The sequence below is a fragment of the Pangasianodon hypophthalmus genome, chromosome 25 (genome assembly GCF_027358585.1).
Source record: "Pangasianodon hypophthalmus isolate fPanHyp1 chromosome 25, fPanHyp1.pri, whole genome shotgun sequence".
In the NCBI taxonomy this organism is placed as follows: Eukaryota; Metazoa; Chordata; class Actinopteri; order Siluriformes; family Pangasiidae; genus Pangasianodon; species Pangasianodon hypophthalmus.
This window is the reverse complement of record NC_069734.1, coordinates 11,144,288-11,163,265: the sequence shown is the minus strand read 5'-3', so window position 1 is coordinate 11,163,265 and position 18,978 is coordinate 11,144,288. Positions and strand designations below refer to the sequence as shown.

At 39.4% G+C, this 18,978-nt stretch overlaps 1 protein-coding gene across 2 annotated transcripts in view; it reads left to right on the top strand.

The window, feature by feature from the left end:
* myo1ea (myosin IEa) overlaps positions 1 to 18,978 on the top strand; it is a 54,195-nt gene that overhangs the window by 564 nt on the left and 34,653 nt on the right. For both annotated transcript variants that reach the window (XM_053229342.1, XM_053229340.1), the window contains exons 2-4: positions 15,699 to 15,842; positions 17,281 to 17,370; positions 17,830 to 17,924. In XM_053229342.1, coding sequence (XP_053085317.1) covers positions 15,699 to 15,842; positions 17,281 to 17,370; positions 17,830 to 17,924 — 329 coding nt within the window. The remainder of the gene's footprint in view (positions 1 to 15,698; positions 15,843 to 17,280; positions 17,371 to 17,829; positions 17,925 to 18,978) is intronic.

Sequence of the window (18,978 nt, the reverse complement as noted above, 5' to 3'; positions counted from 1 at the left end):
AATGCCTGACCTTCTGGAACAAAACAGACTTTATTTTGCCACTAGTTTTACTGTCTGAATGACTATCAGGACCACAGTTGAGGGAAAGTGGGATACTGTTTGGGAGTGAGGATGGGGCCTGAGGGTTTCAGGATCACTGAATGGACTATTCAGGTGTCTTACTGAATTCAGTACCCAGTTCTGTGGAGGAAAAAAAAAAAAGCCTTAGACTTGGTGTCAGGTTTGCTACTGTTGTGCCTTCTCTTCTCTTCTCTTCTCTTCTCTTCTCTTTTTTTCCTGTTGACCTGAACAGGCTCCTTCTTTCTAACAGATCAGACTCTGATGGGACACTGGTATAAATAAATAAATCTTTCATATATATACATATATATATGTGTGTATATGTATATGTGTATGTATATATATATATATATATATATACATACATATATGTATATGTGATATGTGTGTGTGTGTGTACATATATATATATATATATATATATATATATATATATATATATATATATATATATAATGTGTGTGTGTGTGAGTGTGTGTGTGTAATTTTTTAATTAAAAATGTCTTATAGCAGTATTCAAGTCCAGTTTCCTGCTGCTTCTGCCTTCCTTCCTTTGTTTGTTTGTTTGTTTATGTTTAACGATAATCATTTTGAGACAATAAGAGGGCAGCACAATAGTTACCCAAAGACAACATTCAGACACAGGCTAACAACAGCAAATAACACTTATAACAACACTGCAAAATAATTGTAAAAATTCACAAATTCACATTTCTCATATAAATCGCTTTTAAGTCAGTCCATGATGATGTGGATCTATAACTATAAGCTATCGTATCAAGTTCAAATCTCACAGATGGAACATCAGAATGAATGTGGCTATAAGACCATAACTTGTACACCATGCTTTTTGCTCGCATGCTTTTTGTTTTGTTTGCTTTTTGTTTACAGATGGATGGATAGATAGATAGATGAGTGGACGATGACGTCAGTTCTTGTGTCTAGTTCTGGTAACAGGGTAGGCTATACAGACTTTGGATTTCTGTTCCATGTGCAAAGCTACGTGGAATCGATTTATTCACAGAACATCTGCATTTGCTTCTAGGCATGTTTTAGGAACGTATATCTAGGCTTAATGCGAGATGGCTGGTTTATAGCTTATCCCCAGACCGTATGGTTGCATAATATCCATTTTGGATATAGTCTTTATTCTTTCTGATCATGTCACTGTTACAAATGACTCCAGCTCCAGAGTGTCACATTGCGCTCTTCCTGTCCATCGCTGCTATATTTCACATTTGGTCTCTTTGCACCTACCACAGAGCAGGTTAAGCCAGTCTATCCGTCTCATCCATACAGTTCAACAGTTGCTTTAAGAGCTCGGCCACTTGCAGAACTGGTTTTTCCTTCAGGCCTGCGCTCATAAAACATGTTAGGTAATGCATCACTAATGCGCTCTACCCCTGTCTAGGTGTGAACCGTGTACGTAATCTTATTTAACATCTCTGCCTTTCTGTATATGTGTCGTAGGTTAGTGTTTGTTAGAACGTATTGAATGACATGGCAAAAAAAAATGAAAGTGAGTGTTCTTGTCTGCCTGGTGAACGAAAGAATTTTTTTTTCCTCAAAGAGGATAGTCAGGTTTGTAGAGTCCATTCAGAGAGCTACACTTCTTTGCTACAGTGTAAAAATGGCAGTCAGGGACTTCTCCAGAATTCGCTAACTCAGAAGAGTCTTGAGATAGTATTGTTTTGACTACAGTTTTGCGTTGGCGTCTCCTCAACAAGCCTCCTCATTCTGATGATAGAAACCCAAAGGAAGTGGAATAGGTTTCCAACTCGGCTGTAATGCTTAACGTCCATGTCTAGTATAAATACAGCTCCCACATCAGTGACTGAATCTCCTGAGTCTGTGACAAACTGACGAGCAGAGTTTCTCCAAACACAAGACGTCTAGACGTTCAACGCAGCACATTGTATTCGTTCATTTTGCTTTGTTTTACAAAACCAGAAGTAGTCCTTGGATACAGTGATGCGTCATTGAGAGATGGGATCCACATCTATGTACAGAGCTTAAGACTAATATGACCTTCACAGGGGTGCAGAAAACCATGCGTGAAGGTTACACACTTTCACCAGCACTAACCAATCAACTGACAGTCTTCCTGTCCTTTCTCTTTCTGCATAAAAGGCAAATGTGGGCCAAACTGAGATAGATTTACTGTTTGGTGTGTGAAAAAAGTAGTCACATGTGCTGTCTGAGACGACAACCAGAAGGTTTGCACATTCTGTCTTTTAAGTCTTCTTTTTCTCCTTCTCTGTGTCTTTCTCCGGATGCTGAATAGTAGGTCAGTATGGCAGCATATGTTTAGCATTAAGAGCTCCAGTGGGGAGGGCTCCCCCATCTCCCCACAACACACACACACACACTTTCAAAACTCAGTTTTTGCATTCTGACTCATTCTGCCAATGGGCTAAAGAGGAATTCAGCCTCTGTGTCTGAGCTGTGGCATTCATGAAGCACTGGAGCTGAGATGCCATATTTTTTTGCGACCATTTTTTGACCAAGTATGTAAGTTTTTCTTGGTCTTCTTCCCTAAAACAGTTCCAGGCTTCAGTGAGCTTGCTGGATATCTGATGAATCAGACTGAATTCAAACCTAGAGTTTTTCTTTTTTGGAGCCAAATCATTATTGTTCAATGACCAAAGGAATAGAATAACATTTCTCTCAGTCCTACTGTATTTTCAAACTTATTTTTTAAAATAAAACCTCATACAAACTAAAACAAATCCTTAAGTATTTAAGTGTGCATTTTTAGTTCTTTTCTGATGTAAAGCCAGTAACCTTTCCCCTGCGTACTCTGTGCTACATGCTACATATAGTTCCACACTGTGTATCCATAATGTTTATGTGCTCTGTCCTAACATAGAGATTCTTATTTCATGGCTTTTTGCTCCACAGCTTTTACTCTGCTGCTCTACTTCTCTTTTAAGACAAGCTAGCCATATTCTGGAAGAGATTATGGTTGCATTCCTTCTAGCCAAACCATAAAACCCCATGTTTCATAATGGAATAGCAGAAACGGTATATGGTCTGTATTCTCTCTCTCTCATTTTGGACAGAGATACAGCCTTAGTGCTCCTCTAGAGACAGAGAAGTTAAAGCAGTGACCTTACAACTGTTTTATTTACTGCACTGTAGTTCTTGATTTGTAACAAAGGTTGGCATATCCTTGTCTCAAATGGAAAAATAAAAAAAAAAACACAATGTAGGCTTTTGAATGTGTCCTGTAGAGGAGCTTTTCTTCAGGGAAAGGTGTTTCTCTTGGAGGAACGCAGCTCTGGATCTTCAACCAGCCAGAACTTTGTGGCTAACTCAATTTGTTGCAACATTTATTGTGGTTATTCTCTGTCTTGGCCTGCAATAAGCAAAATAATCTGTCCCGCTTATCCACAGTTGGACAATCTTGTACCTGAAATACCTCAAATTATCCTGCTTTCAAACCACACAGGGACCGCAGTGAACCACAGTCATGATTGATTAACAGGTTTTCTTGTGACACACCACTTTGACATACTGGGAAGTGTTGTACCAACATGTGATTTGCATCTCCACTTGCATCTCCACCTTGTTTTGGTGCATCATGGTTTCTATTTTAGATTGCACACTTGCAGTAATCCTTCAGAGCAGAAATGAAATGCATCATCATCCTAAAAGCCAGACTGTCCAGTCCCAAGTATGGTCCCAGATATGTAGAAGATCACTTGGATTAAACTATGATTCCATATTAAAGGTTGCACTCTTGATGTTAAATGTCTGCTAAGATACTACTAGTCATGTGACCGTTTGATTCTGCCCATAATGGATTGCAGCCTTCATTATTTACATCATTCCAGGCAAACTTGACCAGAAGAACTCTGCCTGTGATTAGGTTGCACTACAGAAATCCAGATATTTTAGAGATTCATCTGCAAGGAAAGCTGCAAGGTTCCTTTGTACCATCCCCCTTCCCTCTCCTATGTATAGAAATTGTCATTGTTTGGTTTAGTTTGGTTTGAGAGTTTTGGTGTTTTGGTTGTCAATTGGTAGAAAATTTTGAATGCAGTTTTCTACAGCGGTTGCGGAAAACCTAGACAAGGTTGGCGAGGTTGAGGGGAAAAATGGCTTTGCATTGCCATAAATATGTGAAAAATGTCACCAAAATTTCTTGAGAGTGAAACAAAGCACAGATTTGAAATGACAAATTGCTTTTTTTTTTTTTAAAGGAGCACTTAACCAAAGAACTCAAGTGGCTAACAGTCCCTTGTATGATATTGTACCAAGTTATACCATAGTGTTGTTCTCAAATCCGACTGGTCAGAAATTGTTGATTAATTTTCTGTAACAGCAGCTCTGACAGCTGTAATTCAAATCACCAGTTTATATTAAATCTTGATTCTGTGTTAACAGCTAATTCACAGGGACTTCTCTGGTGAATGCTCCACATAACTAGTAATAAACAGATTAAAAAACTGGAAAATAATCAACTTCGTGGTGTTAACAGTAAGTATTCTTTGTGTCAGACTGTATCACACCACCCTGTTGTTGATTTTTTTTCTCCCCTATAACAGCATGCCTTATGTTGTATTTCTTACATAATATACAGATTATTGCTTCTGTCTTATGTGGGAGAATATATATGAATTATAATGACAATTATTAATATATTTCACGTAAATTCTGGTTAGTGATGCAACAATATATGATATTATACTCTATATTGTTAATATAATAAAATTGTATCTGACTTACTACTTCTGACCTTACTTAAACTAAAAATTAGATGAGATCTTGCTGTTGTGTCTTTAACCTCTGAACACCAGACAACGTAATGATCATTGTTCTTTGTTAGCACTAAGAAGGAAAATATTGTGGTTATGTCTCGAGGGAGAATCCAGCCTGTGTATGCTACAGAACAAATCCTCATTCTGTTTATTTCCACCCAAAGACATAAAACTACTGTTTTCATGTTTTTGCACGTTTCACGTCCTGACCTCAATCACAAAAGCACATCAGGCCTGGATTTGCATGCGCTGACTTATGTTAACACATCTATCAAGTAGAAGAAGCAGCTTTCCAAGAAAGTGGGAGGCCAGGATATTTAACGTATTTTATAAATACCCTGTGTCGTTTATAAGGGTTCATTTGTTGAGCAGAAAAGTTTGTAGACTAATGCCAAATACCTGAAAATGTTCAACCTCCAGGAATACAGGATTACTCAGAGTCTTGGTTTTTAATGCTTCTACAAATGATTTTGTGATGTGTTTGCATATCTGGGACTAATTTAAATAACTGATCTGTTGCTGTGTAATGTAATGTAATGTTAAGCCGAGTGAACTTGTGGCCCCTGAGCTTGGTGTCTGAGTCTTGTTCCACATTTGTGCAGTTCCTTAATGTGTCTTAATCACCAGGCCACCTCTGGACAGCTCATTGTGAGTCACACCGACAATGGTCATCCTGCATCACTTCCCTTAGGAAGTCTGATCATAGGGCTGTGTGACAGATTGGAGCAGATTTAGAGCTTACTACAATAGCCAAACATGAAATGTCTTATCACCAGGAAAATGATTCGTGTCATCCAGGCCCCACCTGGAGGTTCTTAGAGCAGCGTGTGTACCAGCAGTCAATGATGGACAAGCTTGAGTAATTTTCACAGTGCCACGTTTTCCCTACTTGTCAGCAATTCCAAGAGCAATGCAGCAGAAAGGTTCAGTGTGATTACACTGTAGAGGTCACATTTCACTGATGATGGAGGATCTAGATTAAGATCAGGAGTCAGAAACTGATGAGGGAAAGTTTTAAATGCACATGGCAAAAACCTCATCTTAACTTTCTGATCTCTTTCTGTCTTTGTAGTTTGCTCAGTTCATCTCTGCTTCTTTGTTTCTTACTCTCTTTCTCTTTCTCTCTCTCTCATATATAAAGAGAGAGAGAGAGAGAGATAGATATAGATAGATATCTTTTTCATTCTACTCAGTTTTCTGTAAGGTCTAATATTTGTATGTATCTAATGTGACTGTAAATGACAAATGTGTTTTGTCAGCCTCAGTCTGTTTACACATACAGTTTTGTGAGGCCAAGATATAGTTGTATCTCTGTAAATCCAATGTTTCCCAATCCCAATAATACATTGGATAGTTTGGTGTTTTCTCTGCTCCAGCACACTTGGTTCGGCTCATAAATACTTTAGTATTTAGCTGAGGAGTTGATTTGGGTGTGTTGGAGGAGGAAAAACTGAAATGCGCCATACATGCCCATGTGTAAGCCAGCGGACTGAGAGGCTTTGTAAAAGGGAGTTCTCAGAGGGGTGTTGCAGCGTTCCTCACACTTTGCCAGTATCCAGTTCCCGTTGGCTGTGACTAAGGGCCTTAAACCGGCAGCATTCCTAAGCACAACCTGTTTACTTTTCCTTTAATCGTTAGAAACACACACACACACACACACACAGTGCAGTCCAGGCCACAGCGAGCCACTCCAGCCAGATCCTACACAACATTCCTTGTTTTCGCAAGCAGTAGAGTTCAGAGCTCAGCATATCCTCTTCAAAGCCTCGACCTCAGCAGTTATCAGCGATGCCGTAAATGGCCCCATATGAGCATTCAAGGCCGTCTGCCTCCTAGCATCATCCAGGAGGACCAGTCCAACTGGCCCTTCCATTCCTGTTCTAATGCACAGGGCATTTCTGTTTTCAAATGTGCACTGCCCATTGTTAGGCTGGTGTGGTGGAAGGCGTTGGGACTCGAGCTCTTGGCAGGCCCAGGCTGAAAGCAGACAGCTGAGGGGAGGGCAGGATGCTTCATTTAGTTTAATCAAGTTCCCACACATGCATGCCTTTGATTAACAGCCTCGTTAGGAGTTTCTCATGTGGGCTAGTAAAACGGCCCTGACTTTGTTGTGTGTTTATGAATTTGTAGAAAATTTGTTTAGACAGTCTGGCTTTTATGAGGCGATGGTTATTAATGCATAGTAGATGAAGGCTTGCTGTAAGCAGGTCTTTTGCAGGACACATGCTTGCTCCTTTATAGGCCATAAACAATTCCTCAAAGCAAATGCTCATTCCTTTAGAAGCTGTTTATTTACTTATGGTAGAAAAGAAAATTTTTATTTAGTTTATCACACCACAGTACATATCAGTTTGTTTATTCTTCTGTACTGGACTGGAGTGAGTGAACATCCACAAGCGTTTATTTTTCTTCAGCTATGTTTGCTCATCATCATCCTGTTAATGACTACTCCTAGTCTCTCTCTCTCTCTAGGCTTATCCTCCTTCCACTCTGTGTCTGAGATACCTCTCATACTCATCAAAGGCTATAAAAGCTGTGAAAGTGTTACTGAAGTAACAACATCTCAATCTTCTGCTTACCAGTCGACCTGATCCTTTCAGCCATGTTTTTTTTGATGTTGTCGAATCTTTTTTTTTTTTTTTTTGTGGTCTGTGCTTAAATACCTCAAACGCTGCTCCAAACTTATTGCCAATGTGTTTTTTTAGTGGTTTTTTTTTTTCACTTTCACGTCAAGTTTGGCTTTGATTTGGGAAAGTCCTGTTTTCATGTTTTTTAAAGGGGGACAATTAGCGGAGACCACAAGCTTTGACTCCTACTGGTCTGGAGTTGCTCAAGCAGCCATTTGAGCTACTTAACACCAAGTGCTTTTATTATATGTGCAATTGCCTATCCTCTTGGGAACTACGCCTCCATTATGCACACCACTATCAACTTTTTTCCATTTTCCATCAGCCAGCTCTCCTCTATCATACGACAGCTAACAGTAGGGGTGGGAGAAGGCTAAAGCTGCATTTGACTTGCCTTATAAGTCGTAATTTGCATGTCCCTTTCCACCTTGGTACATTCGACTTGAGGAGTATAAAAAAAAGCATGGATGCATGCTCTGTAAAATGTTCTAGCAACAAGCAAGCCAGCTAACTGTGATGAATGATTTATATTTTCCTCCTCAAACAGCAAACTGTATAGTCCGTGAACTGGGAAGGAGCTCGTAGTTGAGAAGACAACGCCAAGTTGACGAGCTGGAATTTCATGTTGAGGGGCGTTTTCATTGGCTTTTACTGGTTGGAGGTGGGGAATTACGAGTTGTGACTTTGAGTTGAACGCAGCATTACATGTGTTTCCTCTGAGACACTTGAAGCCAGCCAAATGTGTCTTTTGGAACTGCTGCTCATGCTGCATAACAGGGCAGCATAACACCCCGAAAAGAAAGAGCTGTACACCCTCTTTTGCATACATGAGTTCACAGACTCTGATGATTGGCTAGTTTCACTGTGATTGACACAGGAGAGAGTGTATACCATCCCTCCCACCCAGAGAGCATGCAAATTTTGCTCCCTTGGCTCCTGGTCACAGACTGAAAATGATCAAGTATTGCAAATGCAAATGGGTGGCTATTCTTGGTTAAAACTATCAGGGGCTTTTTTTCTCAGCCACTTTGCGATTGTTCTGTAGTACACATAGATTCAATAAAATTGTTCATGTCCTAATCAGCAACATGGAATTCACAGAATTAAGTTTGCTTTTGACTTTTTGGTCTCTTAAATTTGGCAGTTAAACCATCCAGAGAATATGTTTGGCTATGACAGGATAAGCGGTCAGTTGTAAAATCGGATATAGTAATTTATTCTGGAAAAACAAATCTATCGCAGTGCTTGTTTGTCCCAGCTCTGGACATGAATCGCAGACCACCCAGGGAACAAAAAATCCCAGCCTTTCCTGCACATTTAAAAGTGCTTGCCCAGAGTTCGAATTCTGTGTTTCTCACTAGCATAAAGAAACTGGTAGTTGATCTCAAAGCTTTAGAACCATTAGATTATAGATGCTGGATGTGATAGGACACTAGTCACCCTTAAATTTGCATTTTCCGATGTGAAATACTTACCACTGAAATTGATTTTAGCTGGGGTGTGCAAACATGTGATTCTTATGCACTTTTGCCAAAAACAGAAGTGACAGATATAGATATAGAAATGATTCACCTACATTCAGTTGTCTGGAAGTGTACTAAAATGGTGTTCACATTTGCTCATCAAATTCACTTCCCTATCAGATTCCATTTGTTGCGTGTTTTCTTTCCACAGCTGAAAGGGTAAAGCAGAACCAAAAAAAAACCTGGGCTGAATTTAGCGATGTTGGCACTGGGTTTTTAAAGCAGTGGCCAGGCATTTATAGACCACTCCCATCTTGGCTTATGTTGCCCTGGCATTGTCTCTGGAGATGACGTAGGTACCTCTGGTGCCTCCAGTCTTAGGCTGAGGCTCTCTCAACACTTATGAGCTCCAGTAATCTTATTACCATAATTAGTGAAGCATTACGTCATACATAATCACTGGCTTTCTTAGAGTTTGATTATGTCAAAAACCTTAAAGCCCTTGTGGTGTAACTCAACTTTGTGTGGTATAATAGAATAAATATATCAACTTTATGATGGCAGATAAAGTATCATTTCAAATCTTCACTTCACTGACTGTCTTTATGCTGTCAGGTGTTTAGGAAGTGGATGTTTTGTTAATAGTATATATGTTTTCCAAGATATTAATGTTTTCATTTCATGTTTTTCTGGTTTTAATGTGAGAACTTCTCTGTTTTCGTTTGTAACATTCTGATGGAGAGACACCACACTTAGTCCAAGGGAGCAAGCTTGGCACCATCTCCCTGGCACTGAAATAGAGTTATTATCCCCTTTATTCTGTACACAGGAGCCGATAGTACTCAAGACTAAGGGTTTGCTCTTGTGCCAACTTGGAGCTGTTTGTCAGTCGTGTTCCAGGACCATTTATGTCTATGTGGTCTGCCAAGTTTATACACTGGGGCTAATGAATATCCCATAGTTTGCAAACACACTAAATCATTTCTGTCCCTCCAGGAAGCCCTTTTATAAGTGTTACTTGCATAAATTTCACAATACAACAGGTGGATAAAAATCTCAAAATTAACTGCCCTTGGAGAATCATCAACTAGCATATTGTGGTCAGTATGCATACCCAGCAAACGATTTCAGCAGACCGAACTGAGGACTCGAAATATACTGCAGCAGAACCAACTGATGTATGAAAAAAACCTGGCTGTAGTTCAGCAACTCCAGCTTTCGAAACCGTCACAGCTTCTGTAGCAGATCCTCTGTTGCCACCAATCACATGCATTTATGTAAATTATTTTGCTGAAGGCATCTCAAGTGACAACAAAGATGACTGGACACAGTAGTATGCGCTTATTCTCCACTTCGTCATCAAAACAGACACCTCATCTGTTCAGATCCCTGGAGTTAGCCAAAAGTCATAATGTGAAGTGCCACATAATCACTGCAAACAACTTATTTAAAGCCATGAACTAATCATTAATGGTTTATGGTGCATTAAAAGGTACCAGGTCACCATTCAGTCATGCTAGTTGCTTATCTGGACCTTTAGAAGCAAGGACCTTAACAGATTTTAGCTGAATACTGCTGGTCTATTGGAACTGCTGGTATTGACCCAGGGGTTTAAGGAAGTGAGGTATGCTAACATGCCAACTTGAAGACTCCTCCTCTAAAGGGTCTCAGGAACTGAAAGTCTAATGGTCACACTTTATGAATGATTACAGATTTTTCTGTAAATATGTGCTCATCCTGTCCAACACTTGAAAAATACCTGTGATCTACTTGTAACAGTGTAACAAGATTAACCTCCTTCTGGTTTCATATGCCATGCTTTGTATCAGTTATTCATTGATTTGTTAAAGTTTAAATTTTTATTTTGTATCACCGATCATAGTTCCACCTTCTCCTTCTCATCATTCAACCATCTCTTTACCCAGATGAAACTGAAAGGGTCCAGTCAATAATTGATTTGCTCTTTCTCCTCCTAATCTGCTGAGGATCTCCTGAAGTGGCTTAGAGTTTAGGATTAAGCTTTAATATGGATGGGTAACTGACCTTCTACAATTTAACTTACAGTTAAATGTAGTTGAACAGATAAAATGTCATGCCCATACTGTATATGCTTGAGTGTTTAGAGTGACTGTTGATTCTGTTGGGTGACTATTGTGTCTTCCCTTTCAATACAAAATGTCAGGACAGAGAAGGAATAACCTCTTCTCTCTCAGTATTTCCAATTCTGAGAAACTTTATAAAAACAGCCGGTGGTGTGAAAACCAGATGTCTGAGAAGTGGAGTGAAGTTTTAAGGGGAGGGGGAAAGTGCCGCCTGACTGTGATACTGAATCAGACCCAGCCATTTCCTGTGCCCGGCCTGACTCCGCTCCACACGCGCCATATAAGGCCATGGAATTTGCATTTGGGAACTGCCAGACTGTATGGATCTGGGGCTGGTGCTGCAGAAATTCTTCAACTTCTGCTGGATTACATTTTTGGGTTAATGGTCTCTTCCAGCACTTTATGAGGAAAATATGTCGCAAAAATTTACCCCCATTCCTTTTTACGGGTAAAACAGACTTTAGTGTTTTTTTTTTTCTTTTCTTTTTTTTCTGCTGAGATTCTCAGATTTTTATATGCTAACTGGTTTGAATGCACACACCTGAAGGCTTGTAGACGAGAAGAAGCTGCCTCAATTTTTCAGGGTGAAAGAACTGTGTAATTTTTTTTGGCTGCAACTGATATACATTTGCTTCTATTCCTAATGTGGTCATTTAAATGTAGATAAATAAAAGGTTTATGCCATTCATGAAGAACCGTGGAAGCCAAAGCCAGATAGTATTTACACTGTGCTCCTGGACTCTCAGTGAGGTTCATGCTACTCCCAAAGAGATGGTGATATTGTAGGCTTCCTTATATCGCAAACCACTTACAATCAGGCCACCCAGTACAGCTTCATCTCCCTCGTACTGCAGGCCTCCATTTAGCGCTGTGTTATGAAGCAGGCAAGTAGTAGTTTGCAATTGTATACTTCGCAGTGCCTTCTTTAAAAAAAAAAAAAAAAAGCCTGTTTTTAAATGTAGTATGCTGCCTGCTTTTTATGGAAGCCAGTCTTTATATTAAATGGCTTGTGCTGAATGTTATTTCATAGCTAAGGGTCAGTTTTTGGATCGTAACAGCATGGAATGTGTATGACATAACAGGAGCACCCATTATTACGCTCTAAAAGGAGCACTTGTCGATTCTGGGTGGACCACAGAAGTATTCTGAACTTTTGCCTCTTGTGTTTCCGCTTTTCAACCTCTCCCTTTCCCAACAGAACATTATCTTTCCTAAATAAGCACAGCGGGAACAAATCTGTCTCTGTAAAATGACTATGTGTCCTTGGATTTTTAAAGATAAACTTTGTTCTCCAGGTTCTCTAAAGCTCCAGTCTGGATGTGGAACAGTTTTAAATAATGTTCTGCCTGGGCTTTAAAAAGCCACAGCATATATAAATGCCGTAGTATATTTCATGCATGGTGTTTAGTATTTAAAACATAATTTAGGAACCTCAGGAATATCTTTTTTTAGAGGAACAAGTGAATGGGTGCTGTAGTTGTGTGCCACTTCTTTTGAGACAGAATTAATCATATATTAATTGGAAAATACATTTTTAATGCTCTTCCTGTGTTTAGACTGTCAATGTTGAGTGAAATGGGACTAAAAGCCCTCCTTGAGGTCTGTACTTTGGTGACATCAGCTACGTACCTTATGTTCACAGCTACGTACCTTACGTTCACAGTAGCACAAGTCGCTTGTGTTGCTTGTAGTGGTCTCTTGTGGATGCGTAGAGACCACTACTGTTGTCGCTTGTGGGTGTGCACTGTAGTAGTAGCTATGTATATATAGCTTTTGAAGTTGACTATTTAAATACAAATTAAATAATGCACTAATCAGTGGGGCTAGACTTCAGTGGCAAATTAGCAAAGCAAGCAAACTATACTAGCTGCATATACTCCAGAGGCACCTACGATCTCTGCTATTTCATTCCAAGCTTCATTTTTCTTCGTAATGTTTCTATACACATTTAACAAGAGGTCATCTATGACAGGATAAGATGAAGCCATGCTTACAATTTTTTCTTGCACTTTTTGTGAGTTAGCACTGCATGGGTACAACTGCAGGTAGGAGCTAAGGTTGTGAGTGGGGAAGTTAAAATGCTCAGACCACATAAGCCAAATGATTGGTCTGAGGAATCATTCAAGCTAGTCATTTGGATTTGTCACTTTAACGCATACCTAATTTGCGTAGAAATTTAGAAAATCTCAGTCTAAATGTCACTTGTTGCTGTGCCACTGTTGTTGCTTTGCATCTCCGTGTTGTGCAAGTACTTAAGAAATTAATTGTCACCTGTTGCTCCTTTGGTACACCCAGAATTCTTCAACTTGTTTTCAGCAACCATGTCTGCTATGATTGGTCCTACTGAAAGGAGCTTTGGGTAGGACAAGTTCTCAGTACAAGCTACTCCACGTGTGGCATTTGGTACAATACTGTAGTGTTTTCCAATCCTTCTCGACTCATCAGCTTAACTAGTTGTGTTAGAAGTATTTAAGAGCAGGTAAAATAAAAAAATTTAGATAGTGTACAAAGGTACTTGAAGATAAGATTATTTATTTTTTGTTACCATTTTTAGCAACAGCCGTGATTATTTAATGAAATTAACATCAATTAATCATGGCTGTTGCTAAAAATGGTAACAAAAAATAAATAATAAACTTTATAGTTTTGGTCATAATTCTGCAGAATGCTTGATGTATGTTTATTATAATACTAGGACTACAAAGCAGCAGCTGATACACTTTGTATAGAGAGCTGCATGAGCTGCTGGTTTGGCTTCAGTTCTGTCAGGAACACGTGGTGGGAGAAGAATGGTCCTAAAGAGCATTTGGGCTTCAGAGAGAATTTTTTATGGCACAGCTGAACTCACATTCCACTGCTTTTGTGAAAAGCCTGATTGCAAAGAAGTCCAGACCGAAAACAGAGCAGACCAGACAGAAATGGTGTTAGGTGGTCTGAGATTTGTTTCTCCTGTTTCTGTTATGAAGGCTGAGATTAAAATCTGGATGGTGTGAAATGGTCCTAGACCTGCATTTATGTTTTGTTTTTTTTTTTTGCTTAATCATAGGCTTCCTGGCTCCCTTTTGTTTATATTCTCCTCCAGGTCCTAATGAGATCCCATCTAATGAGGTGACATCACTCCAAAATGACACCCACTACCTGTTTTCCAAAGAGAGGTATCTTCCTGTGATGTGATGTCTGCTGTAAACATGTTAATGGCTACCATGTGGAAAATCGTTTGAGCTGTGATTTAGGACATTTTTACTGCAAAACCAAATTGCAAGACAAAGGCAAAAATAATATCCGAAAGGTGGTTAAGATTCTTTGTTGTAGTCTATTCAAGATGGAGTTAGTAAAAGTAGAGAGGTATTTATTTAGCTAGTGAAAACACAATGCTCCCACCCCAACGTGTAGTTCTAACAATGGTCTAATAAAGTGCTGAAGTGGTTTTTGTAGTCCTTTCCTTTCCTGTAATTTACCCTCTTTGGTTTACTTACTCCTGAACAGAGTTCATTTAAGCTCATTTGGAACAGAAAAAAATTTTAGATCTACTTTTAGATATACTTTTTCATCATGTCCTTCTCCACTGTGTGTGTTTTTTCAGATTGTAATGTAATATAAGAATTTAAGTAATATAAGGATTTAAATAACATTTCTATAAAACAATCAGAGCATCCCAGAGATCTGGAAAAATACTAAAGGAGAAGAACAGACATACCAAGCCTTCAAACTGACCACGCTAAATCTGGAAAAGATAGTTAAACTTAGATGACGTTGAATATGATGTTTTCTGTGCATGTTCTCTGGCAAGAGTGTGCAAATGTTGATTGATGCTTTTAATGCCTGAATATCTCAAGAGTAAAGTTGATCATGCTGTGTTGTGGCCTCAGTTGACACTGGCTCACTGCCCATGATGAATGACCATGATGAATGATATCCCACTGCGTACACTGCAAAATCAAAAGAGAGAAACAGATAGAGAGAGAGGAAGAGGACGGACTTGAGATCTGAGAAATGCAGGCATCAAAAGCAGTATTTGCAGTGGATGGGGAAGATTTGCCTGACACTGCACTTTTCATGAGTTTAGAAAAAACAAAGTCATCATCTACTGTGTTGAGAGAAAACAGACGGTGTTCCAAATGCGTTGGTCAGTAAGTCGGATGCGGTCACTTCACTGAGTGGACGGTTTTTACACTGTGAGTGTCAGCAATTTCTGTGATTTCGCAAGGTTTGGAATAGGTTTGCTGGTGAAGGAAATACACCAAAGCCAGCTGTGCAGTGACAAGGTTGTATTCAGGGCCTGTCTTTGGGTGTGTAGTCATTGGTGTAGATGGGAAACAGTGCATTCTTCTGATTTGACCTGTGAACATACGTCTCAAGCAGTCCTTTAACAATGCTGTGCTGTTTTCCATACAGGAACAATGGAATTCATATTTCCTGAAACCAACCATACACAAAACATGATATATACTGAACTCATTACTGAGAATAGCTTAGCTGTTCTCTGAAGACATTATACACGTGCAGTATGAAAAGCAGTTCTCTTATGTACTGTGTTGTGTAAGTATGCAAATGAATATTATGTGCATTATCTCGAAGGTAAAAACAAGGTCAGGTTTATGTGAAGAGAATATCTGAGGTGCTGTGAAGGTGTTTTAATTTTTAAATAAAATGTGTGAATGTGGTGTGTTTGTGTTCTAACAGGGGAGCCGGGGACACTACCGGTACCACTGGCAGAGCCACAATGTCAAGCAGAGTGGTGTGGACGACATGGTGCTACTCACCAAAATCAATGAAGACGCCATTGTGGAAAACCTCAAGAAGAGATATATGGATGACTACATTTTTGTATCCTTTATGACTATAACCTCACATGAGCTAAGATCAGTAAGGGGGCAAAACTAGGGATATGAGAGCCATCAGAAGTGCAGTAAATGCCATTTTAAATGTGCCTGTTATATTTAACAGGATCTTGATTGATGTGTTATGTTGTACAGTTCTTCTCAGGCTTTGGCTCAGTTATTTATGGAGGTATTGATACCGATTTGGATGAAGAATGATTTCCTGCACTTTCTTCAATTGTGCTCTTGGATCTGTTCCACCACACCATAGATTAAATCTTGATTATACTGGCTCTACTCAGGCTTAGCCAAACATTTACAGCCCAAGCCATTCTGATCCAGCAATCTACAAAAACAGATATTAGGTAGGTCTGTTATATGTGTGTAGCTGTTAGGAGGTTTGTACAATGTTCTATGCAACTCAGAATGGTTTATCTGACTTGTCATGTCTGTTGATTGTCAATAACAATTGGAAAGCTATGTTAAGACTCCCATCAACCCTTTTGTTTTTTCACAACATCAATCATTGTTTTAATCAAAGATGTAACTCTTCTACTGGAAGGTTGTGAAGGTCTCTTTGGATTTTGTGCTTTAGATCTAAACCGAGCAATCCTGGATTATATCTGTGCTGTGTAATGTATATAGTCAAGGTACGTGGCAACATTCAAGACTTCATTCATAATAACGGAGCCACTGCCTATTTACCCTTTACAGAAATGCTAAATGATCCCACTGAAATCTCAGGGGTCATAAACTTCTCTGGCCTTATTAGGATTAAGGGTTGATAGCTGATTTGGGCCATTGGAAGTTTTAACCCAAACTAAGTGCTGTGATTGTGGTCAGAAAATAGTAACAGTGATGCAGTGTTGTAGTCAGCGGCATATGGGACTGAGGTCAGCGTGAGTCAAGCTCAATGCTTCCTTTATTTGCAATGAGCAGCAGCCGCCAAGTGGCTCTATTCAGAGGAGACAGTACTGCCTTTGCAAACCTCTATCAGACCTATGACCTATCAGACAGAAGTTCCTCTGCCACCACATGACAGATGCTCAGTGCTATCATCGGCATCATCCATTTTTAGATCACTTTTCATTTGTCAGTATTAGCGCATTACATTTTTAACAACTGATTAGTCTAACGAAAAGAGTTTTGACAAAGTTTACTCAGTTTTCCCTTTAATGTAAATGTAGTCGATCACCTGAGGCATATTTTGGAGCTAGAAGGCTAATTGTCCTGACAAGAAAACAAAAGCTTATAGCTACCAGTTTAGCACTGGGAAAACTACATGATTAATCATCACAGTGGCAATGATGTAATGATTGTGATATCTAGGTCTAAATGAATCTAAGCTTATTATTATTTAACAATGGGAGAGCCTCTGTGTAATACAATGTATAATGGGCTGTGCCTGGATTAAATGCCTTTTAACCCTTGACCTATGTACACAGACATACATTGGACCTGTGCTCATATCTGTTAACCCTTTTAAACAAATGCCATACTTTGGGGAGAAGGAGGTGGAGATGTACCAAGGAGCAGTAAGTATTATATTGGAACTGAAAAAAAAAGAGAAAAAATGAAAGCCAGAATGTGTTTTTCTTTGCATGAAACATACAGTGTGAAATCCATTGGTCCCAAAAGTAAAATCCAAAACCCACACATTTATAGAACTAATATTTATTTTAGTAATTATTTTCTCTTGGCACAGAAGAAGGTGTTTTTTTTTTTTTTTTTGGGAAGAAATAAGGTGTGGTCCAGAAACTTGTACCCACTGCATTCTTAGGTAAAGGGAATGTAGCTCAGACCTGTCTTATCAGGAAGTCACCTGGCAGCATCTCTACACAACAGCATGTTTGCGTCCTCTCTCTTAGCCTGAGCACTGACAGCTGGCTGTAGCCTCTTGGCACAAACTAATAACCCGTGGGAGTTTATGCTGTCAGTTTGTTATTTATTATATTTTTTAACTGCTCTAATTATTCCCTCTTTTTTTTCTTTAGGCTCAGTATGAAAACCCTCCTCATATCTACGCACTGGCAGACAATATGTACAGAAACATGATGATTGACCGTGAAAGCCAATGTGTTATTATCAGGTAGGCACACAAATAGTCTGACTCACCTTTCTCAGCCACATGGGAGTTGTCTTTGTTGGGTAAGGCGGTGGCTATAATGAGTTCGTAGCTATAACAGTAATGCACACGTGGCAGGTTTTTTACTTCGGTGAATGTCAGGAGACAATTAATGACCTGTGCTTAATGGATGGGAGGAAAGCAGGCCCGACCAGCTCAACCACATTAACAGGTGATTTGGATGCTGGCTGGCTCCTTTGAGACCAACTGAGAGGAATGTGTGTGTGTGTGCATGTGTGTATTTTTACACTACTTTCTACACTCAGTCACTCCAGTTATTAAAATCTTCAGCAAGTCAGTGTTATGTAATTTATAGAAGATTCAGTATATGTTATCTCAAGTTACGCTTGGTGGATATTTGCATATTTTTCTCTAGTATGTAGGTAAGAAAACAAAGGGCAACAGCTATTTATTTTCCTGTTTCCTGCTTCCTCAGTGCAGGAAGTTCACCTGGAATAGTCTCGCAGGCTCCTGCTGCTGTAAATGATGAGTTAGCAGTAAGTGAAACAAGGATGTGCAAATGTACATAATTCTAAAATCTTCTTATAATTAGACTCAAGGAAATCCTGTATATGCTACCTGCTGTGCTACTGTCCCACCCCAATACATTATTTCAGTTTCCCCAAATGCTACAGCATTATATTCTTTTCCCTCTTTTCAAGTGCAACGCTGATAGAAGATTGGGGTATATAGTTACTGTACAATATTTCATTGCTACTTTTCAGAGAGAGACAGAGAGAGACAGAGAGAGACAGAGAGAGAGAGAGAGAGAGAGAGAGAGGGCAAATGTAGACAAGAATGGGGGGAAGCCATGTTCTGGTTTGTGGTGTGTGCTGGTGGTCTGCTGGTCAGCTGAGGCCTGGGTTGTGACTGTATTGCTTACGTCATGGCGAATGGCTCATGCTTCAGCATTATCCTCTGGTTTGTTTGTCCAGCAGGCTGTTACCAGCACAGTTTGACCATAAAATAAACTGGAAGTGGGATTGTGATTGGTCAGATTAGCAAACAAAGCCCCTGC